This window comes from Cetorhinus maximus, chromosome 6, assembly GCF_964194155.1.
Source record: "Cetorhinus maximus chromosome 6, sCetMax3.hap1.1, whole genome shotgun sequence".
Classification (NCBI taxonomy): domain Eukaryota; kingdom Metazoa; phylum Chordata; class Chondrichthyes; order Lamniformes; family Cetorhinidae; genus Cetorhinus; species Cetorhinus maximus.
Window position 1 is genome coordinate 32,346,844 of NC_135884.1, and position 24,920 is coordinate 32,371,763.

Sequence of the window (24,920 nt, forward strand, 5' to 3'; positions counted from 1 at the left end):
TCTATTTTTTTGGATGATGTCACCAAGGGGCAGCATGTAAATGAGAAATAGGAAGGGGGTCAAAAGTAGATCCCTGGGGTCACCAAAGGCAACGGTTTAAGAATGGAAAGAGAAACCACTGTACATGATTCTTAGAGAGATAAGAATGAAAACAGGCAAGGACAGTCCAACTCAGCTGCAGGGGAGCTTTTGGAGGAGGAGGGTGCGATCAAGATTGATAAAGGAGACAGATAAGGAAAGATACTTTACCTTTGTCACAGTCACATGTGATGATTTATGACTTTTATAAGGGCCATTTCAGTACTGTAACAAAGGAGGAAATTTGATAGGAGAGATTAAAACATGGAGTTCCAGGAAAGATGGCCATGTATTTGGAAGACGGCAACACATTTAAGGACTTCTGATTGGAAAGAGGTTGGAGATGGGTGGTAGTTTGCAAGGTCATGGGTTTTTTTTTGATGACAGGTGATGACAGAAGATTTTAAGTGAAGAGACGCATGACTGGAGGAGAAGGAACCATCAACAATATCAACTAACATGGTGCCAGGATCGGAAGTTGGGTGGTCAATGGTTTGATGGGAATAGAATCAAGAGAGCAGGATGTGGGTTTCACGCACAAGAAGAGACCAGAGATGGCATGAGGAGATACAGGAGAAAAACTGGATAAAGATGCAAGTGCAGGACCAGGGCAGAGGGGAACTTTACAGGGAAGTTTAATCCAATGGGCTAGGAGATAGAAGGGAAGCAGCAAAGGCAGCTGACCAGATAGTCTCAATCTTAGTGACAAGGACGACCATGATCTTACACTTCTAGTGATACTATGAATTCCTAGTAAAATAAAACTGAAAATCACAACTTGAAAAACTATCGTCAATTTATGTTCAAAAGAGCACTATTCTTATTTTGTAAGCATCTTTCATTCCATTTACATGAAATCTATAAAGAATTAAAGCAATTAAAGCAAACAATTTTTCAGTTAATACTTACTTCATCTCTAGCACCTCTTCTAGTTGTTTTCTCCGCTCTATCCGTAGATTCGCAAGGTGTGCCTCCCTCTCAGCAAGAGATTGCTGTGTTGAGGTCAACTTGACCTTGGTGGAATCCAGTTCCTGTCTAGTCTTCTCCAGAGTGGCCATTAACTCTTCTAACTGTAAGCAGAAGCACAGTAAGACTTCAAATAACATCTTAAATTCACAAGCTAGAAATAGTTCTGTGATCTATATCAAAAGCAATGATGTCGTGACATTTGCTTATCTGAAATTTCTGACGGTGTCTAACAACAGTGGAGCATACCAAAGCTTGTTGGCAGATAACTGAAGTTATTTAACCGTGTTCAAATGACCCAATCTTTTCATTTAAACTCATCTATATTTGAATTTTAGACATTGAGAAGATTACATAAAGAATTGAGGCAATGATCCAAGAATAGCAACAGGTCATTGACTGTTGGCAGGTCTCCTTTTGAACTAATATTGGGTCAGAGGATATGATGTTTTATAAGTAAAGGAGAATTATATGATTTAATGAGCAATCTATGTGCAGGTTACTGTACCCCTTTAAGGCCACAGGTGTAATCAGCATGCATTGCTTAGAACAGTGAGACAAGGCCAGCTCTCTTGCATTTGTTTTTAGAAACATGTGGCATAAAATTTGAATATTTGATACCTGACATGTGACGGAGATAAACTAGTATTGATTGATTAAATCCTATTCAAAACTTTCCAGATCAGAATTCTCTAATTAGATCATAAATAGGTCGCACTTTGTCCCAAATCAATAGAAAAATCAACGCATGAATAAAGAGGGTCATAGCTCACGTGGACCGACTAGGTTTTTGTTCCATGCCCATACTGGCATAAATTCCAGACCTGTGGTGATTGGGGAGGGAGAAATGTGCCTTTGTACAATAATACTATCAATACCTTCATTGTAGCATTATAGTAGTCTCCCATTTTCTTGAATTAAAAGCAAAATAGCCTAGATTTTCTGATCAGCATTGACACTGATAGTAACTATTTATTTTAAATGGGTCACCATGACATTAAAATGATGCTAATTGGAAAATATAGGTTGGTATGTCAAGAAAAAGAATGCTTGTGCAAACATGAGCCATATCCATATAATAGTGAAATATAATATATGCTCTTGCAAAAGGGCAACAAATACACATCATTATGTGTTATATAGGTTTGTTTTTAGCACCCTTGGTATTATCTCTACAACTTTTCATCTCTAGCATGCGCATCCCATTTTCTGTTCTTGGGAATTTCGCCCACTGAACCCAAGACAAGAATGCAGTCGGTACTGGCTAATTGCACATTTTGAAGGAAATTAAATTCACATAATTTAAGTGATTTAATATAGTGTAATTTATCCTCTAATTTATAAAAATAGCTGATAAAGCATTGAGCGAGTAGTTTTTACTTTCTTAGTCTGGTGTTTGGCAGACTGGCCCAACAACATCAAGATAAACAGGAGCCTGGGATATTGGATTTTATCCACCTTTTGCGTCACTTTGGCGCAGCTATCAAGGAGTTAGGAGAGAAGTGACCCGGATCTCTGGAAAATCTGTGCTTTGATCACAACAGGGATCAGCAAATTCTCTCGATTATGTAGTGTGTGTTTGGCAGCAGGGGGGGGTAGGGGGGTGGTGGTAAGAGAGTGTGAGGCTAGCATGTGTTTTAGCTAGCCACTAGTGCTTAAAGGCAGTCTGTCCCTCTTAAAGGGAAGCTACACTGGAGAAGAAAGCTGAAAAAAATAGAATGTTGAAGATCGAAGGTGAAGAAAAATGAAGGCGAAGGAGAGGGTTCGAGGATGCAGGGTTGTCATGCTGGAGAGGCACTAGTCTCAGAAGTGCACTCAAAGTGACAGGGTATTCAGCAGCGCCGGAAAAAATTTAATGGCCTCACATGCATGGTCATTAACCCCCATTAATATTTACTAGCACTCAGGACTCACACCTAACATTCACAAACTCCACCTCATCCACACCATCCATTGATGCGAGCCGACACATAACCCCAGCTATTCGACTCTGGCAGGCACATCACCTAAACAAAGTGCCACACAGTCACTGCCATTCTGACCTTTTTCGCAGGGCAAGTTGGCCCATAACTGCAGGGAGAACCAAAGAAGCTGGCCAGGGAGATATCCCGTGTCACTGGGACCATTGAGGATGACAGTAAATTAATGCCTTCCCAGCTCTCTCCTCAGTCTGAGATTCGGAATAAAGTGAAGGTGCAGATGGTGTGACAATGGGACTTGTGCTTTTCTCTCCAGCCTCCTCACTTGCCCCAACCCTCCCCTTCTGCTTTTAAATACCCAATGACTGCTGCCTGGCCAGCCACAGCAGACCCAGGAGGAGGAAAGAGAGCAACCCCATGCCAGAAATGAGGTAGTACCAGCAATTGGTCTGACACTCTTGGCCATCAGCTCAGATACTGGCTCTGTGAGAGGCTTAGAGCCCAGTATGGAGTTGGGATCTGATGTTTTGTGTCAATGGATATAAGTGAACCAGGGCAGGGGAAAAGATAGTTTGTGTATCAGTTCACCAGAGAATGAGGTTAAAGAAGACTTCTGCTACAGGGGACTCAAAGGAGGACTTTTATGGAGCAGCATACACAAGAATGTCGATGAGCAAGCACAAGATGGCAAGTCTGTTAGATAGCCTGTCATGGTCAAGGAGCATGGAGGAGAGCGTGAAGCCCATCCTTTCCAGTGTGAAACTAGAGGTCAACCCCATGGCTGCGCTAACAGAACCAACTATGATTGACTGTTCATGAAGGGGAAATCATGCCTGAAATTTATTAGAATTCTTTGAGGAGGTAACATGCAGGATAGATAAAGGGGAACCAGTAGATGTAATATATTTGGATTTCCAAAAGGCATTCGATAAGATACCGCACATAAGAGCTCATGGTGTTGGGGGTAGTATATTAGCATGGATAGAGAATTGGCTAACTAATAGAAGGCAGAGTTGGGATAAATGGGGCATTTTCAGGATGGCAACCTGTAACTAGTGGAGTGCCACAGGGATCAGTGCTGGGGCCATAATTATTTACAATATATATTAATGACATGAATGAAGAAAATGAATGTACTATCGCCAAGTTTGTGGATGACACAAAAATAGGTGGGAAGGCAAGTGGTGAGGATGACACAAAGAGTCTACAGAGGGATATAGACAGGTTAAGTGAATGGGCAAAAACTTAGCAGATGGAATATAATGTGGGAAAATGTAAGGTTATGTACTTTGGTAGGAAGAATAGAAGAGCTAAATATTACTTAAATGAAAGCCACAGCACAGAGGGATTGGGGGTCCTCATGCATGAATCCCAAAAAGCTGGCATACAAGTTCAGCAGGTAACAGGTAAGGCAAATGGAATGTTGGTCTTTATTTCAAAGGGAATGGAGGTATAAAAATAGGGAAGTCTTGCTAAAATTATACAAGGCACTAGTTAGACCACACCTAGAATACTGTGAACAGTTTTGGTCCCCTTATCTAAGGAAGGATGTACTGGCATTGGAGGCAGTCCAGAGAAGGTTCACTAGGTTGATCCTGGGTATGGGGGGATTTTCTTATGAGGAGAGGTTGAGTAGGTTGGGCCTGTACTCATTGGAGTTTAGAAGAATGAGAAGCAACCTTATTGAAACATATAAGATTCTTAGGGGGCTTGACAGGGTAGATGCTGAGAGGTTGCTTTTCCCTTGTGGAGATTCTAGGACCAGAGGGCATAATTTCAGAGTAAGGGGGTCACCCATTTAATACAAAGATGAGGAGGAATTTCTTCTCTCAGAGGGTAGTGAATCTGTGGAATTCTTTACCGCAGAGGGTTGTAGAGGCTGGGTCATCAAGTATACTCAAGGCTGAGATGTACAGATTTTTAATCAGTAAGGGAATCAAAGGTTATGAGGAAAAGGCAGGAAAGTGGAGTTGAGAATTATCAGATCAGCCATGACCTAATTGAATGGTGCAGCAGACTCGATGGGCCAAATAGCCTACATCTTATGGTCTTACGGTTTGGTGGCTGCTATCACAGTTTCCACAATGCTGCAGTGGCAGTTCAGGCAGAGATCATGAGATGCATGCAAGCCCAGTTTGGTGCCATTCAGCCTCAGACTGCTGCTTCGTGGCTAAAGATTGCAGTGCTCAAAGAGACATGCAGACTTTCACAGAAGTCCAAAAAAACCATACTGCAACAGGTTATTAGGATTGCTGAGGTGCGGTCCAGTGGAATGGCAAGGGCATCAAGGTGCACAAACCTGCTGTCCTTTCTCAGGATAACAACATTCATGGTCCACCACGGCCACTCTGCCTGTGCCCTTGCTGATGCCGTTCAGACAGCCAGCCAGGACTGCTGCCACCTATGCTGAGGTGGGGCAGTCTGAAGCTGTGCCCCCAGGGTCCAGGACTACTCAAGGAAGGGCATGCTGCAAAGCTATCTACAGCCTATCCCACTGAAAGCCAGCAGCCATCCACCAGCTATGCCACAGCCACTGGGTAGCACAAGAACAAGCACTTGCAAAACCGGCACTAAAGGCACACACAAAAGTGGATAGTTAATTTTTCTTTGTACAATTGGATGTGTTGTAGAATAAAATGTATAATGGCTTTTATTGTTGGATGTTGGCCAAAGGGTTGCTGCGATGGGGTGTCTCCAATGGATGCAATTGTGGGCAACAGTTCCATGTTGGAGTACAAAAGTTCATCCGATCTCTGTCCCTCTGGTTACAAGGGACCTAGGATGCCTCTTCCCCACTAACTCCTTCTCCTCCTCCTCATCCCTCCAGAGATGGACTCTGGATTCTTGGAGGTAATGACTGCAGCTCATAATGCTAAATTTGTGGAAAACAGCAGAGCAGCACAAACTGCTCAAGTCTCACTCTGACATGTACCCCAGTGCCCCCCAAGCAGTCAAGGCAATGGGACTATTGTTTGAGGAGGCTGGCTGCCTTCTTGACAATGTTCTGAGTGGCTCTGTGGCTCTAATAGCCCCGCACTGTTCATGTGATGGGCTGAAAGTGGGCGATCAGCTTTGTACAGAGGGGATTGCCCTTCTCTTCGAGCAGCCACCCTCTGGTTCCTCTAGGGGGACTGAAGAACGTTGATAGGGCTGATTGGTGCAGGCTGCTTCCAATGTGGCTGCTGCCAGGATAATTGGCATCCACCAAAATGATGGTCTTAACAAGAACACACACACCAACCATCCATTTTTGAAATGAAAGCCCTTCTGGTTCTTAAACCTTTCCCTGTTGACATGTGGGGCCTGCAGAGTGCAGTACGTGCAGTATCCTACACCATCAAGAATCTTGGCAAAGCCACATGCCCTCTCATCCTGCTTGCCCTGGCTCAATGAAAAGATGTGAACCATCTTTGACTTGTCTCCATGACTTTCAAGATGCTGTGATGGACGGGATACTGTGAAATGTTGCCAATGCCTCCCACTCCTCTCCAGAGACATAAAGATGGAAGGTGACAGTGACCTTCATGGCCACCAGCACCTCGTCCTGCTGCAAGGCTCCAGGTTGAGTTGTAGGGATGGCACAGTCCAGTGACTATCTCCTTGTTGAACCCAGGTCACCTCAGACACTGCTCCTGCAAAGGTTTAGGTCGCAGGCGTGTTCTCAAGAAACTCTTGGTGAGTAGGACCTTCTGAGTAGAGCCCTTCTTCTCCTCCACCTCACTGAGCTTCCCCTCTCTGCATCGTTGGTTTCATTTCCTATTCATGTTGCAGACCAAGAGACAGCGTCACCATGCCCACGTCAGAACCGGGATCAGATATTCCTTTGTCCCCCAGCCCTCAAAAACCAACTCCAAACAAAAATCAGGCGATTCCACAAACTCAGCCTAAGCAGAACTCTGTCAAAAGCACCTCAACTGGAGCTTGTTGACTAGCTCTGTAAACAGCGCTGCTGCAGGACCACCTTGCAGCTGAATATGCTTGATCTTTGTTGAGTGGCATTGAAATTTGCTGAATGCTTTGCGTAGTCCAAATTTGGGCAACAGGTGGCACATGAGTTGGTATGGCTATGCCATGTCACAATCACGCCAGTTCCGTTGCTTCCAGCACTCGAAGTGGACGCCCACGTCAGTGCCTTTCTCAAGCTGGAGCACCACACAGACCACATCGGAATCAGCTGGCAACATAGCACGCACCCCCAAGGGGGCATTCGGCTTTAGTATGCCACCTCCTGACCTAAATCGTAAACTCTTTTAAAAAAGTGGACTGTTTTAAAATTTTCTTTATTCTGCAAAAATTGATTTTTTTTAAAAAGAAATCCATTAATTATTGAAAAAGAAAAGAAAAATGTATAACCCAATGGACAGAAAACAGTTAACTTAAATCAGGTTTGTAGTTCAACAAAATCAGTTTCCTATAATAGAGTGTTTAAAATTCTTTATTGGATTCAAATCAACTCATGCTAGCATAATTTAGCTCTAGGACGTGGGAAACCAGATCACATGTTTAACACAATTATAAAAATACTGGTCCAGATTTTGCAGTAGTAATGACAGCAAAACTGTCAGTGTTTGCTGTCCTTACTCCTGAAAATGACAGCTACTTCTGGAGTCCGCACATGCGCAGTTAAACGCAAAAAGCCAGAAGTTGCTGTCAATGAGTTTATGCTTTCAGAGGGTGCGCCCCACAGTAATTAATTGGAACTCATTGAACTGGTGAGAACTTTCACTCTTATGCTCTTTGTCTCACTGTAAAAATCCTTGAAAAATTTACACCTTATTGAATGCAGTGTAACTGGGGAACTAAGTTCATAATTACTGCTAAACAGCTTCACTGCACTTAAGGAGTGATTTTATATTTGATGACTATAAAATTTCTCCATTATAAGAAGTTTCATATTTTTAAAAAGTTTGATACTTTAGCTTCTACCTAAAACCCATATGTATGTTTCAATCATTTATTTTGTTATCTGTAGAATTTATAAGTGAAAAAATACAGTGGTTTTTCACTTCTGGTTTGCCTTATGTGAGACTACTTTGATGTGACTGGCTACTTACCCTGTTTCATGACATCATTGTTGCTGGACACCTGGAGATCCTTGATAAGTGAGGTCAGGAAAGGAGAAGTCTGCTCTACAGAGATCGCTAGAGTTTTGTGGAAAACTTTCTTGGAGGTCAGTGGCTTTGCCAGAGACTGTAAAATCCAGTCTGTTGGGTTATTACTAAAGCACACAAATTTCCTCCAACGGTCACCTACTGGGTTAAAGTACTGCTCAGTATATCTTCCAGGTACTGATTTTCATTTTGTGTGGAGTCTGTTGGTCTCAGTCAGTATATCAATTGTGAAACTAAAATTAACTTTACTACCTTGGGATAAGGAGGCCAAAAAAGTCAGATTTGCCACTGCTGGTTGCTATGACTGTCTGACCATGCTGGAAGGTGCATAGGGCTCAGCTAAATAGTGCATATGGTCAAAGAGCATGTCAACATTCACCTGACTTGTGTTTACATAAGGCAGTTGCCTGGGCAAGAAAGCTGCTCAAGAATTTGGCATTTTTCCACACTTACATCTCTCCTCTTATCTATGGATTAGAAATTTAGATAATAATCCACTACAGCTTCTGGTCCCAATTCAGCATTCTCAACTGAGGGGCAGGAAAGAGATTTCTAAATATTAAATGATACTGTGTCACTTTTTCCACAAAGGCGACTTAACAGTACAGTACAGTGCTAATAAAACCTCAGCGCACATGTGGTTGGCAGTTTAAGAGCCTCAGATGCTGTGCTACCCAGCTTCTTTTAACAAGTTAATTCATTTAAATAATGTACATACTGCAGGCATGACCCAACTCTTAGGTTGAAGATTTTAAGTAGAGGACAACTAAATTTCAGCAGCCATTTTTGCCTGGAATTTCAAGTTAATTTTGAGGCGGTTAACTTGCAGGACATCATAATTTCAAGATGACATAGCAAGTGACCTAAAATGCTTCACAGAGGCAAGAAGTAACAGGAGAAGGATTAGGGAGGGGGAAAGCTTTGAAGAAAGTTTGGAAAGGTGGATAGTGAAGCAAGGAGTCAGGGAGAACGGAGAGGTCAAGGACGCTGAATGCTCCACCATCGGGTGGAGTTGGGGAAGGGAAGGCACTTTGTGCCCCTAAACTCAGAGAAGAAGTGAAGTCAGTCATTGCTTACAAATTTATTCTCTCTGAAAAACACACTGGGCAAGAAGCCAGGGGAGTAGCGAGGTGGAGGAAGGAGGAAAGGGAGAGGTAAATGACATAGCTGAATAAAATAAAACCAAGATCTGTTGTTTTCCAGTGGGTTTAGATCAAATGTGTCATATACTTCGCTTATATTCACAGAAAATAGTAAAGGACTAAGGACAGAACAAACCAGGCCCTGTTTTATTATTTATACACTAAGTAAGATGAGTGACGACTGTCTGGTGAATGAAAACTTTTTTTACTTCAGATTTGTGTGCTGACATTCAAAGTCAGATAAAGGACAACAAAAATAGCCACAAATGCTTCAATTAAGGGTCTTAGAAAATTACTTCCTATTGCATTTGTGTTGGCACTTCCATTCTTATCTCTTTCGGAATCAGATTCTAGAAATAGTGAGGAATTTGAGCAGTCTTGTGCTGGAATGACTTTTCCACAGGGAACTACATTCAGTTTGCTGACACTTATTTTGCTATATCACAGGTATATATTTTAAATAATTCAAATATATAATCCTATAAATGCCAGAGAAAATGCACCCATACTTTTAAGCAGAGTGTCAAATGTTGCATTTACTCAATGTGAAACTCTGGTCTTGAGTCTGTACTCGCTAAGTTTTTTTTATTCCATTGCACTGTTACTCCAGGAATTTACGAGCTTTTATTGCAACTTAGCTAGCCATTAATGCCCATTTGCACTGCATTTTTAACCCTGTCAGTAAAGAGAGATTATCTGAAGCTGTTCTGTGATGCACATTTGTTTATGTAACAGTGTGTGACTGGAATTATCAACCCACCCCCATTATAAAGAATTGTCTGGAAAAGCTCACACAGAAACAAATTCTTCTGATCTTGTACTGACATAGCCTTCATATTAAGTGAAAATTGCTCATGAGAGATATTAACAATTATAAAATAGGCAAATGGAAATTTGAATAAGATAACTTGGTTCCTTCTGTCGCTTAGCTTTTCTGCTGTCTTGAGTAACAAGCAGATTTTTATTTTACTTTTACCAAAAATTCATGTTTATATGTCAAACCACCAGGTTTGCAAAAATGGGGGGGAAATAGGCACAGCTACTCCTTTCTGCATACAAGGATTAAACAAACAATATTAACTTTACGTGAAATCATTTAGTTTAACATCCCTCTTTAAAACATAGGGAATTGGCGGCATGTGAGTGCCAGTGAGAGGAGCTGGATTTTACACCATGCAATTATACAGTACCGTCAATCTGATCACTGCACAATGTCAGCAGCACTAAGTGCAGACCTTAACTAAGGGGTGCACCGCTGCTGAGCTATAGAAAATGCTTCAAATAATATGGCACAGTTTTCGTCTCTCTTATAACATGGCCATAGTAAATCAGGGTGAATCAAGGAAAAATTATGCAAGATAATTGAGTGATTAAAGATGATGGCTTCACTTGGATGGCAATAATGCAGAGGTAAGGTATAAACTTTATGTTAAAAGCAGTGAATTTTGGTGCCTCTAGAGCTGTCATTTTTTTTTCAATGAAAGCCACCTGGATTCTTCTGCAGAAATACTGCAATATTAAATACTCTTTGGTTATGATTGTGTCATGCTGCCAGAATGCATGGAACAGCTGCACAACTGAGCTCTTGCCTGAGGTAAAATGATCATCAACACCTGTGTGCAAAATTACTGGATGCTGGTAGGTACTGAACCCATCCTGCCACCCATCCCCCTACCCCCAACCCTCTTGTGGATGTAAAATTTATGATATTAGGGTAAAAATTACTTCAATTCAGAATATTTAATTCAATGCATCCAATTATCAACTATATAATGTGAAGAGATTTGGATTTTTCTATGTCCTTTGTAAAAATTGTAGCAAATAGATTTTGTTTGCAATTAATCATTTATTTCTTCAAAATATTAAATCAATCATGGGCTAGACTGTCTGCTTCTTTAAAAATGGGTAAAAATACTTGCTTATCATTTTAAGCTATGAGCCTCTAACAAAATTAGTGAAACCTACATTTCTGAAACATGATTCCTGAGAGTACAATTTCATTAGCAGGAAAGGAAAATTAATCATGATAGCGATCCTGTAACCCTTTTCAAGCAGTTAAGCAGTCGCTTAACTGGTATAGATGGTGAGAAGCTCATTAATCCAGCTGCAGAGTGTGTAACATTCTGCTCAACGAAAATTGTGAAAAACCCAATTTTGCAGCAGCCACTGGTAATCTCTGACATGGAAAACTGAGAAAAGTCTGATGTGGTATTACCTCCCATACATATAGGTAACCTCTGTAATGTATTATCATAATCGGATTTTGGCAAGAGAGGACAGTGCTGAAATATGTCAATGAGCTAACAGGTTTGTCAATTCATTACTGTAAAAGAACTCCTTGTCAGACACACAGGAGACCTGCCAGAATGTACAGAAGTTACATGACTTAAAGAGTACAAAGGTAAGATCTTTAGAATAGTGAAAGCTTCATATTCAGTTAAAGTCAACAAGTTATTTAAATTGGACATTGAGCAGATGACTGAAAGAAATAATTCGCACTTAAAAAGAGCTTTTTGTGTCCTCAGATATCCTAAAGCCCTTCACAGTGAGTTCATTAGTAAATAAGTTCAACGTCAATATTAAAAAGGGAGGCAACAGTCAGAGATCATGGTACTTTACCGAAAAATTGATGAAGAAAATGTAGCAGATGTTGCATGAGCAGGAAGGTGGTTAAAGGAATGAAATAGAAGTAATGGTTAATGGATATTTTCTAAACTGAAAGGGTGAAAGCAGTTGCGCTCCTTAGTTCAGCATTCGGACCACTGTTCATCTCTATATGCACAAAAATAAACATTCCGAGTTTGTGAGTAGAAGGCACAATATAAAACCATACAGAGGACAGAAAAATAGCACGCAAACTTAACTGTGAAGGAGACTGTAAGCAACTTCAGGGAGGCAAACAAAAGTTAGCAGATTGGACAGATATCAAACAAAAATGCAGAAAAATTCCAACTGATAGACTTCTGAAGAATAAGAGCACTAATTAGTTCATCTTAAAAAGGATAGTGTTAGGTGTTCAGATAAACATTTAAAAGTTGAAGGACAAGTTACAAAAGCTGTTAAAATGCACGAGATCCTAAATTTTACAAAAGGGGTACAGAGTATAAAAGCAAAGAACTAATGCTAAACATTTACGTATCATTGGTTTGTCCACAGTGAGGGTGTTGCATCAGGTTTTGAGTGGTTTAATTTAAGTTATTCATCAAGGCCATGGAAAGGACATAGAAGAGATTTACTATGATGATATTATGGGTTGAGAGGTTTCAGTTATGATGAGAAACCAGAGAAACTAGGGTTCTTTTCATAAGAAGGTTAAAATGTGATCAGATAGAGATGTTCAAAATTATGAGGTTTTGACAAGGTAAATCCGGAAAAACAATTTTCACTGGTTATGGAGTCAGTAATGAGAAGGCAAGAATTTAAGATTATCACCAAAATAACAAAGGGAAACATTAAGAGATTTTTTGTTTCGTTTTATGGAGGAAATTTGTTAGGGCATGGAATGTCTTATCAGAAATGTTGCTGGAAATTAAATCTATAACAGTTTTTAAAATGGAATTAGATAACTATTTTGAAAAGGAAAAAAAAGGTATGAATGCAAGAAAATGGGACTGAGCACATAGCTTTGCGAGAGTCTGTGCAGATGTGATGGATCAAATGCTTCTTTATGTGTTGATATGACGTTTTAAAGAACTGTTTTGATATTTCTTGAAAAGGAGGGTTGAGGGTTGTAGAGATATTAGTAGTAGCACTGCTTAATTCTTTACCCCCACCTCTCTCTGGCCAGGTAGGAAAATTAACCAAAATCCTCGGACATGCATGATTCTATGCTCAAGAAACCGGTGGCAAATGTAGACTAGCAGAGGAGTGCTCAGTGGATACTCATCTATGTGACAGTTCCTTGCCATCGCATAGTCCCGGATAAGAGGCAGTAGTGCCTCTGAAAGCAGTAAGCCTACGTCAACTCCAATAAGAAGTCCTGAAGCATTGATGCAAGGATGAGAATCTGCAATTAACTCTACTTATTCATGAACCTATGCAACTCATCTTTGTCATAAATACTAATGAAGGAATTTTAGCTCCTTGCTCCAACATGGAAATCGGAGTGGGGGGAGGGAGTGGGGTGGTTAAAATGGACCAAGGCACATCCCTCTAAAGTCTGCTGCCCCAAGTTAACCATCTGCAATTTTAAACTGCAGGGACCAAGGAAAGCACCCTGCTCTCTCCACTACCACCCCCTCACCCCCACTCCTGCTCCCTCTCCAGTGGAGGTGTTGGTTAATTTGGATTGATTTGTATAATTATGTCATTGAGTTATGCTCAACTCAAATCATAACAACAATAAATGCCCTAGTGGCTTATGGTCAACCAGGACAAACCTATCGTGAAGTGAATCCAGGTCAGAAAAGGCCTGGAAAAATAATTATTTTTTAAAAATTAGGTTTCCTTGTGGACCAGAAGCAGAAGGTGTGCCTTCCATCTCCACCCTCCCTGTCCCTGAACATGGTCCCATCAGAACTCATGCCCTCAACCCTTCGTGTCTGCAACCATTCTTTCATGCCCTTGGTAGCAACCTCTGTCTATAGAATCCTGCTCATGCACGCTGGCCAGGAAGCGAATCCCACCAGGGCATGGCAAAAGTCTAACCTCCAATATGGAGATGTAGTCCAGGAGCTGAAATCCCTCCATCCCTCTGGGCCTCAAGCAGCAGCAGGTTTGGCAATCTATTTGTCTCCCTCCACACCCTGTCAACCAGTACTACTTACCCCGCTCCCCACCTCTCCCCCATCCTGAAACATACCAGCCCCACTGGCCAGTAAAATCACCTGCCAGAAGTACCCACCTTACTTCAAGTCTTAGAACATAACACAACACAATTCAATCACAATGATAAAACATTGGTCTTTGGCTTGACTTAAAGATGCTATTTCCTGAATTGTCAAATTGAAATAAAAAAAATTCCTTATTATTTGAACACCTCTACCAAAAAGCAACAGCTAAAGCAAACATGACAATAAAACTGTTCACAAAGCAGTAACAGAAATGACAGTTGCATACATTTCTTAATTAAGTAAATGGCCTCATTAGCAGATGAAGCAATAGCGAAATCATTACTTCATTTTGGATTTAACTGCTTAGCAAGTAAATGTGCAGAAAGAGAATAAAATAATTAAAGTTAACCCCACAGTATTGTTATGCTGATGAGCTACACACCAATGGAATAAAATAAGAAGAAAATAGTAAAGGTATTTAAGGCAACTGGAAGAAATCAAGAGGTTAGTTAAGGTTTCTTTAGCAGTCCTACAGTCATTTGTGGGCACAAAGACACCATTTTCACGTGGACGAAGATAAACAAAAGACCAAAAAGTGCAAGAGTCAAAGGGGTACCTGGAACACAGTGGGGTTCCAATATATGTTTGGCTTTGGTCAAGATATCCAGATAAATTACATCAACAGTCACAATATAACTCTGATACGGTTAGTTTTAGAGAGGACATGCAATTGTAGATAGATAGAATCAAGAACAGAAATGTGTGATTACATGTTGTAATCATACAAATCACACGTGATAAAAGTAACAGGTGCTTGGTGCAAAAAACAGAAATAGAATTACAAGGAAAAAGTACAAACAGTAATAAGAGGTTAGAAACTTGCTTTAGTAGGTATGCAGCTGATTCACTCCAACAGCATATACTGCATGTTTCTAGGCAAGAGATTCATTACTACAATTGCCGTTTTAGCCATCTGTGTCAACCTAATAGCTCTCAAAAATAGTGAAATTGTTTTACAATCGGTCATTTAGCCTAAACTGTTCTAACGTTCTCAATTTAGTTTTATTCTGAATATGACCACTTTCCACTCTTAGAATCAACACTTTCTTTAGTGATCTAAGCTGGTCTGAGACTATATCAAGATTTATGCTATGTAATTTGGCTGCTTAGAGCCATTAAGAGTGAATTTCACTTCATTTGAAAAAAAAGAGACATGTTTATATGACATAAGTACGTTTCCTCATGTGAAAATCATGAAACTGTTATTAAACTGAATAAACAATAAGAGCCATACTTCCACTTCACAAACTAAAGCTGTGCAACAGAAATATTTCCTTAAAAGTATTCATATACGTTTTGATTAATCCTTGTGTAGAAGTTTACCAATAGCTTACACTCTTTACAGCGTCTCTGTAAAGAGAGGAGCAGAAGAAGAGCTAGTGAATCTAGTGGCACTGGCCAAGACCTAGTAGCATTCATCTTGAACAAGTTATCTGCCTGGCTCCATGCTTACAATTATTACATGAAGCCTGGCTGAAAGGTACAGAGAATGAAAAATACAGGACATGAAAGAACTTTAGGCTTCTGTCAGGGAACAATCACTGGTTTTATGACGGATGACAAGTATGGCGACACTGAAGGTATGGGATCTCATGAAAATACCTGTGAACTATGTTTCCATGGTTCTGAATTCAGACTATAACAATAGAGAAAATACACAAACAATAAAAAATATTTACATGATTAACATGTAAGGGTTATTGCAGTTTTAAAACAAAGCCATAATCTAGCTGAAATACTCTGAAAATGAAGCATTTTGGTTGGTTGTTCAAATCAAAGCACAATGTAAGATTCAACTAAAGATGAACAAAAATGGCACTTTCACGAGCTTGAAAGGATTCTGCCAGTGGGTAGTAGAGCATGAGTTCTCTGAGAGAGAATTGCAACTCTCGCTATGCTATTGCGGGAAGGCTTGGAGCAGAGGGCAGGCACATCCTTAATGTGGAATTTATAAGAGAGGCAAACACCTCCAGATTGCCATCTTGTGCTCTATCAGTCATTTACAGCGCAAATCCGCAGTCTGCATTCTTTGTCTAGTGACAGGATTTTAGAACGAAATTAAGCACAGCAATTTAGTGGGAAAAAAAGGATACTTTATGAAAAGGAAATCTAGCACTGCACATTTAATGCTGTCTATATCATTGCAAATTATTTGCATGATGTCAAAAAGGGAACAATTAAGCTGAACTCTTACAAAGGGACATTTATAAAGTCTTTAAAATTAAGTTTCAATCTAACTATAGTATTCAACCTAATGAGATACATACTCTTAATTTTTTTTTTAGGAGGGTCAAAAAGTAAAATATTGCAGAGGCTGGAAACCTGAAAGAAGCAAACCGAAAATGCTGTAAGTACTGAGCAAGTCAGATGGCATTTTTCTAGCCAACGCAAGTTGCACTTGAGATTTGGAACCCTTTCTCAGAAGTGAAAGATGTTACAAGTATTTAAAATTAATGAAGCAATTTTCTTAATAATAAAAAAACTCACACAATGGAAAGGTGTGTGGGGGGATTTTAAGAGCCACTGAATGTCCCCTGACATTAAACCATCAAAGGCAAAGAGTGAAAGCAAGTTCTCTCATGCAGACCTGTTTCTCTGCAGAAGATCTAGAAGCTTCTTCCTGGGCGAGAATCACCTCTCTCTCTGCAGTTATCTGCACACTCTCACGCAGGGCTTCTTCCAGCTCCTCAATTCTCTCGTCTTTCTGTTGTACTGATTCCTGGGAAAAAGCAGGAAAACTATGGAATATTATTCCAATGGATAACTGCAATAGATTGTTAGTAGGTTCGCCAAACCTTTTCCATGGTGCAACTCTACTCATTAAAATATCAGGATCAAATCTGAAATGGTAAAAAAGGTAAATTATCACCATCTACCAAAAAGTTATTTTATATGCATTAAACACAGCACTGATTAATGGTTCTGCCCTGGAATTTTCAACTTTCTACCGCTCATCTGTAAATGTAAGATGAGTATAAAGGTAAACCTGCAATTAAAAAAGGTTAAGAGAGGGCCAATTCAGTCCAAAGTATGGAACTGTTGGTTTATAGGCTAGACATTGAAAAATGGTACACATAAGACGAAAGTTAATCAAGTCATGAAACGGTAAGGAGCTGTAGACTTCTAATTTCTGAAAATGGTTCTTTTCACAACTATAAGTGAAAACAAAACAAAAACAAATAAAAGATACATAAGCTGTTGTTGGAACTGGCTGGTCACACAGGGACGCTGTGTGCTGGTTATCCAACATACAAATTGAATTTGACAGCAGGCTAGCAATTTAATTCACCAAAATCAACAGTGAACGTGTTATCCATCTCAGTACTGAAGGGCCAATTTTAAACCCATATGTGGAACCTGACAATGGTGGTATTTTCAGAGTTTTGTAGCACATTGGTGAAACAAATAAAGGCTTTTCAACAGACTGCTTTTAACTGAGATATTTAAGTACAGTCAAAAACAGAATAACAAAAGCAGAGACAAATTATGCAAACTTAGCGCTAGTAAGCATTGTACTTGTGGAAAAAGAAGTGCAATTATGATTTCAAAGTCAAACCAAATTATATGATGGAACAGTGATGTACTTCATAAATGCTACCTTTCAAGATAAACTAATTATATACTTAGCAAAAATATTATGCAAACAAAATTTAGTATTAAGATTTTATGATATAGGTCATTAAAATCTTAGTGTTATTTCATATTTAAACTTAATGTTCAAAGAATGCATCATACACCTTTAAACTACTCTTAACAATATATACATTTTTAAAAATGCTCTTCTGCCTGATGCTCAAGTAAATTCAACCTCACAAAGAAAGCAGCAGGGAATGAGGGTATTTAACCACCGTGTCCATACCAACTCTTCGCTAGAACAATCCAAAATAAATTCCACTATGCTACTTTCTCTCCATAGCCCAGCTTTAATTTTATTTTTAACCCAAATCCTCCAGCACTTCATGAGGATTTTAAAGTGACGATTCCTCTTCACTTAATTCCCAAGCAAAAAAGAGAGATACCATTCACCCCATCATAATTTTAAAAGTCTCCACTAAATTTCCTCTCAACGTCTCTGCCACAGTGGAACTACCTCGGATTTCATCTTATCACTGTACATTCACCTGTGGCCATCCATCTTAGTTAATGTACACCGTACATTCCCTATAGTGGAGTGCCCAAAATGTACACAGCACTCTATGACATAGTCATTGCCTTGCAACAAATGTATTGTTCCTTGTCATCCTTACACTCTGTACCCCTGGATTTAAAACACAAAATACTACTGGCCTTTTAAGTGGCAATATCTACTTACGCCCGCATTTTTAGACAATTGAGTATTTGAAATCTCTAGGGGGAGAGTTTTCTCCCCATTGGGGGGGTTATGCGGGAGCAGCCATGTGCGCAGCCGATCGCCGCCATTTTACGTTGGGGGGGGGGCCAATTAAGGCTCGCTCAGCGTGACGTGCGCCCGAAAGCGCTGAGTGCTCCCTGTGCGGGCGGGGAGGGTTGCCTGAGTCAGGGCCTGCGCTCTTTCGTGCGCAAGCGCAGAAATCTCCCTGAGGCACAGAGCTGCCTCAGGGCGATTTAGTTAAAGTTTTTAAAAATTTTAATAAAGGTAAAAAAAATTTAGGACGTGTCCCCTCATGTGAAACTGTCACACGAGCTGGGACATGTCTATGAATTTTATTAATATTTTCTTCAAATCTTTAAAAACCTTCATGAAACCTCATCCCGCCTGTGGATGAGGTTCCATGAAAAACGCGAAAGCTGCCTGAGCTCTTCAGCTGCCCGCCAACCTTCATGTTGGACGGGCAGCTCTGTTTATTGTTTTAATTAATAGTTAACTGGCCTTAATAGACCTTTGACATTTCGGCAGATGTGCAGCTGACTCGGGTGCGTGCCCGCCAAACTGAAAATCTGAATGACTTGCAGTGACGTCGGGACGCACGCCCGATGTCACCACGCGTCATTATACGCCTCGGCCCCGCCCCCACTTGCCAAGCTGATGATTCTGCCCTAGGTCTCCATCTTTCCACACCCTTCAGCACCTTTCTAAATGGGTACTTCCATTCTTTGTTTTTCCTCCGAAAATCAAACTTAGTATTAAATTGTATTTGCCAATTATCCACGATTTCCTTTAAACTATCCATGTTCTCTGGAAAACATTGCAGTAGATTTAAGTTCTTTTTTCCCCCCACTGTCAGCATTATGTTGTATTATGCTGCTCATACCCAAATCAAAATCACCATCTATAGCAAGAACCATGAACCATGGGGTTATCATACTTTCAATCACGCTTCCAATCCATCAACAATCCATGAACTCCTTACTTTTTGCCCCTCCAGCACCTTTCTATCCATGTGCTACATTTCTTAACACATCTATTCCATTACTTTTATCTACTAGTCTCTCCTTCAAAAGAACTCTTATTAAATATTTAAGTTTGCACATGCACATTGAAACAAATTATATAAAGGTACTGCATTTTGGTGTGATTACAGGATATTTCAAACTGAAGAATTGCTTCAGATTCCATGTGTCCCTGTTCACTCGACATGGAGGAAGCATTTTGCTGTTTGCTGTAGGACAGAGACATTCATAATTTAATTAAAAGCAGTAAACAATAATTGCCCACACTAAATCGATTAAAAGTAAAGTTACACACAAATTAAAACATAGGTGTATTCCACATTATGGACTAAATGTATGGTAGACTCAGCTCTCAAATGCACTTGTACCATAAAGCTTTGATTGCTTAGCCTAGAAGATTTGTTTATGGGCTTATTTCAGCAAATTTTAAAATGAATCCTTGGTAAAGCTGTAAAATTAAAATAGGTAATGGGTGAATTATTATTTTTCCAGCAGCATGTCCTCCTTGTATAGTGAGTGTGAAGACTTACACATTATTTATCAAAATGGCATCATGTTGAAATATTGCAATGCATTTCAATGCAATTTATGCTATCATGCTCTATTCTTATAAAAAATGAAAAGGATTTCCTAACACACAATTTTACACAAAACAGCACCTCTTTAATTTAGTGATTGGAGTCTCTGCAGCTATACAGGACCATGGGTTATATCCACAAGCTGATTTACAACATTCCTGGTGTTGCAAATCAAAGCTTTTTTACACATTAAAGATGTTACTGTCAATACAAATTTAAATATATTGGTGTGAATTGCTAGATTAATCTCAAAAAAGAACCTAGCTTGACCTAAAAGAAAATTATTACATATCTGTGTGCTCATCAAGGTAAGGTGATGGTTCTCAGAAACAGAGCATGTTTCCACTGCACGCTTGGATCGAGGGGCTGCATTATTGGATATTTCATTAGTCATAATCTCTGTCAATCTTGGTTATAAAGTTGGCAGGGAAATCAGGGTTCTAATTTCAAAACATTGTATTTTTTGTCTAATTCCTTAGTAGATTGTGTGACCGCATTCAAGATTTGCAAATATTTCTCAGTTTTTCAAAGCCACACATCGGCCTGGATTTTGCTGTCAATGGCAAGGAATAGCTTTCACTGTTCACCTCGCATACAGTTACCCAGACTCGCCAGTGGAAACTTCTAGATCTCCAGTGATTCCTTTTAGAAGGCATCGCAATGAAACAACCTGTGGTGTCTGAACAGGGCAAGCAACGGCAACGTTCTTCAACCAGTCTGAAGAATCCCCACTGAGCCACAAATACTAAACCATGAAGTAAAACACAGGGAATATAAGTTACATTTAAAGCATGTACAGAAAGTGAAATAAAGATTGGAAAATGCTGGAGGGATCAAGAAGGTAGTCGAAAAAGAAACAGGAAAAGTTAAAAAAACATTTAATCTATAACATTAATTTTCTTCTGAGGGAATGATATTCCACGTTTGTTAAATTAATTTTTCAGAGCCAAAGGAGTTATGTATAAGTAATTATCTCTTATTACGAACTCGCTTGTTCCTGAATGCATTAGCCCTAACTTTTTCAACCGCTTTATTGTGGAACTAGCGGGAAATACAGCAAGTTCAGGACATTACAGGGATTTTAGTGCTGAGTCCATCGCCGAAGACGGCAGCAATGCACTCCGTAACTGCGCATATTTGGATACCAGAAGTTACTGCCAGATATACACTGTAATAATGATGAGTGCTGATAGCTCTACCACATCAGATCAATCAAGTATATGAAAATTAAATAACAAATGTCAATGTCACTCTGACATTCTAAACTCAGTGAATCAGGAATAAGTTTCCCCATTACATCACTGTAATCCAATTCACTGCAATTTGGCTCCTACTGGCTTTTGAATTAATTTAAAATTGATTCCAATGAGCAAAATGCATGTAGCATTGCCTGGAATTGTGGAGAAATACTTGTGCAGCATTTACACATTCACAATAGAAAATATGGGGCAGAAATTTCCCCCCATTGGGGGGGTTGTGCGGGGGCGGGCGTGAACCTGATCAGCGCCCCCGATCGGGGCCGTGCCACCATTTTATGTGGGCAGGCCAATTAAGGCCTGCCCAGCGTGACACGCGCCCGGAAGCGCTGAGCGCTCCCCGTGTGGGCGGTGGGGGGATTCCCTGAGTCCAGGCCTGCACGGAACTGCCTCAGGGAGATTAAGTTCGGAATGAAAGTTTTTATTAAAGACAAAGAAAAATTATTTAGACATGTCCCCCCTCATGTAACAAGTCTCACATGAGCTGGGACATGTTTATCAAATGTTTGAAATTTTTAAATTTAATTAATAAACCCTTCATGAAACCTCATCCCGCCTGTGGATGAGGTTTCATGAAAAATGTGAAGGCCGCCTGGGGGCTCTTCACCTGCCCGCCAACCTTAAGGTCAGACGGGCAGCATTCTGAACTACTTTAATTACTTTCTTAATGGCCTTAATAGGCCTTTGACAGTTCGGCGGGCGCACAGCCGAGTTAGCTGCGCGCCTGCCGGACTGGAAACCTAAATGATGCGCGGTGACGTCGGGACGCCCGCCCGACGTCACCGCACGTCATTTTATGCCTCGGCGAGCGGGCCCCGCCCCCACTTACCGAGCCGAAGATTCAGGCCATTGTATAAGACGAGAAAAAAACCTTTCAAATTCCTCAATGATCCGGTTGTACCATAAAAGCTGTGCCAATTAGCTTAACACGCATTATTTTCTTCATTTAAGACAGCTAGCATTTCTGTTCCCATCTTCAACTCCTATAGTAAGGTACATCTGCTAACCGTTGTCTCACTCACAAACAAGGTGGTCATGCTGTTTTAATACTTAAAAAATGGGCTTTAAAAATTCCGATTGGCACTTAATGTCTGACTGTAGCTCAGTCGTTCCCTGTAAAGTCTGATTAGATTATCTCTTCCTGCGTTTAATATTTGTGGCACAGAAGCATTGGCTTGCATTTTGTGGTCGGTGGAGAATGAACAGCACCAGCTGTTCAAAACACTTACACACTTGTCCACAGACTGAGGTTTTGCACTGGGACCTGCTGTAATTGGAAAGTCATTTAAGCACAGAATCCTCTCGAGGGGATAGATGACCTGTGTGAACAGGACAAACCACTGTTGATCTCCTCAACGAATCAGACTGAAGAACTGTTACTGAGCGGTGCAGAGTCTGAACCAGGAAGCTGAAGTTAAAATATTTAATTCAATTACAAATCAAGTGGAGAAAGCAAAACAATGAGTCAGAAAAATGGGATTAAGTGAGAGATAAGAGACAAAGGAAAAAGAAAATAATTTTTGTTAAGTTTTGAGATCTCCAACAATAACTAAAACCTGAAGGAGAGAAATTTCACAATTATGGAAGTTAATTTTGTGTGTTAGAGATGTTGTTTGACAGTAATTAAGACTTAACACGCCATTAGATATTAACTTACACTTGAATGGACAAGCCCTAGCCTTTTCTGGCAAGCTTCACGGATTATCATGTAAGTATAGCAATTTAGGACTGTTCCATATGTTTTAATGCAGAGTCCCTTGACAAGATACTGGTGTAGCAAAGCTTCTGGAAGAATGGGCAACTGGGACAGAAACCTCCTGATTTTGACATTTAACTGCCGGAAGTTGCTGTCTGCTTGACTCTTGAATAATGGTGAACACTGATAACCTCACCATTATTTTCACCACAAAACCCAGCCCTTTAAGTATGGCATGGATTGCTATTACATGATTGAAATGGGTGTACCATACACTTTTAAGTGAAGAATCTAAAGATGATATTGTTTTTAATCTCCATTTGCTCTAAATGTTTGGCTGTTTTAATTTAAAACAGCAATATGCAATTGAAAGTGTAGTCTTAGTATTAGCTGTGAAAAATCAGGATCCAGGTCTTGTTTATCCAGACCATGTACAATACCTAACATGCACACAGAAAGGCAAGTCGTTTGGGAAATCACATCTGTCTATTTGCATTTTCACCTGTTATATGCTGGTAAACCAAGCCACACCATGGAGTATTTTGCACTCAGACAAACAAAACAAGCACAAAAAACATGATTTTGAACAGTTCAATTTTTTTTTTGGCTCTGCTGGCATCTGCTGATGTGGGGTCTCATCATCATGCTTTAGAGTCTCCAAACCTAGATGCTGAGAAATTCAGATAGGTAAAATTTCAATTGGCCTGATTTGGAGTGCACATTCTATCCCAACAGTAATACATCTCACTTACCCAAGTTAAGAGAGCAGAGGCCAGATTCAAATGAGCAGCAGGGAGTTTATCAGTGTTATATGCCAGTAAGCTATAAATAAGCACACAGCACTGATAAGTTTCCTGCTGCTTGTCCAGCTAGGACATTTCTACCTGTTAGGCTAATAGTTTACAGGGCTATCGGAAGTCAAATGGTAAAAATTCCAGTGGCTAGCCTATCACTATTTCTGATTAACAAGGTGGTTATTAGCTAGTTGGTCAGGTATCAATGATACTCTGAAATACTTGAAGGTTAGCTCATTTTCTATTGGTAGACATGTAGCCTTGGAGCCAACTCAACCCACTTCCAGAGGTGATAATTACTTTTTGGTTATGCCTATTTATAGAAACGTTAACATAAATCACGGATCTTAATAATGTCATTTCATATGCATGCATGTGTCTTCATATTGCAATGCCACTTTATATAAATGGCTAGTTATTTTTCTGTTAAGAATGACTAAAATAATCAGTTACTTGAAGTAGATTCTATTACTGTTGGTACATACTTATGTAATTAGTCTGTTAAAATTACTACAGATTACCCATGTGCAGAATTTTCTCCAGATTGTTGCATTTAATACCAGACAGCTTTGTACGTTGAAACATTTTCCATTTGTAACATCTGAATTTATGAAGTCAGCACTATTTACAAAGGGATAAATATCACTTTGTAGCTGCCTCTGTGGAAGTCAATATTTGTACATTAGTTTGCTCTGCACTGACTTTAATGACCTGTGCAAACTTGGCTTTTATAACCTTCCTGAGTTTTCCCCTCAGCTGCAGATTTCTTCAAATTAAATTCTTTCAACAATGGTACAGTTTTTCTCCTGAGCAGAGGTTTAAAACTTTGGCTGTAGTTCAAAACACATTTCAGCAGCACATATGGAATTTATCCACTACTTAATAGAACCCCCACTGGTCAAGTGAAGACAAATGCATACAAGCTCATCAGAGTTAACAATCCTGAAATATTAATATTTTAGTTAGTAACTAGATAAAGGCCAATTGGTTTCAAACAGTGATTGATTTAAAATGCGGCCACAGTGAATTATATTCCATTGCATATTAATCATTTATAGATGTTGGTCTAATTTTCCTTCATTGCTTTAGGATGTCACGTTTGGGACTAGGCTTACTCCATATCATGTGGCAAGGCAGAAAAATATCCTTTTACAGAGAAGATGCTGAGGTTGTTTCTA

The 24,920-nt window shown here is 39.9% G+C and overlaps 1 protein-coding gene and 1 long non-coding RNA gene across 5 annotated transcripts in view; one reads left to right on the forward strand and one right to left on the reverse strand.

Annotated features, from left to right (window-relative positions):
- LOC144681687 (ERC protein 2) overlaps positions 1-24,920 on the reverse strand; it is an 864,810-nt gene that overhangs the window by 330,129 nt on the left and 509,761 nt on the right. For all 3 annotated transcript variants that reach the window (XM_078543515.1, XM_078543513.1, XM_078543512.1), the window contains 2 exons: positions 16,636-16,767; positions 988-1,148 (listed from right to left, as the gene is read on the reverse strand). In XM_078543515.1, coding sequence (XP_078399641.1) covers positions 988-1,148; positions 16,636-16,767 — 293 coding nt within the window. The remainder of the gene's footprint in view (positions 1-987; positions 1,149-16,635; positions 16,768-24,920) is intronic.
- On the forward strand, positions 7,549-24,526 carry LOC144681690 (uncharacterized). Of its 2 annotated transcripts, none has more exons than XR_013576826.1 (3): positions 7,549-7,675; positions 16,334-16,488; positions 20,476-24,526. It is a non-coding gene; the product is annotated as an uncharacterized LOC144681690 (long non-coding RNA). The 2 variants fall into 2 exon arrangements; XR_013576825.1 differs by lacking the exon at positions 7,549-7,675 and adding an exon at positions 8,032-8,133.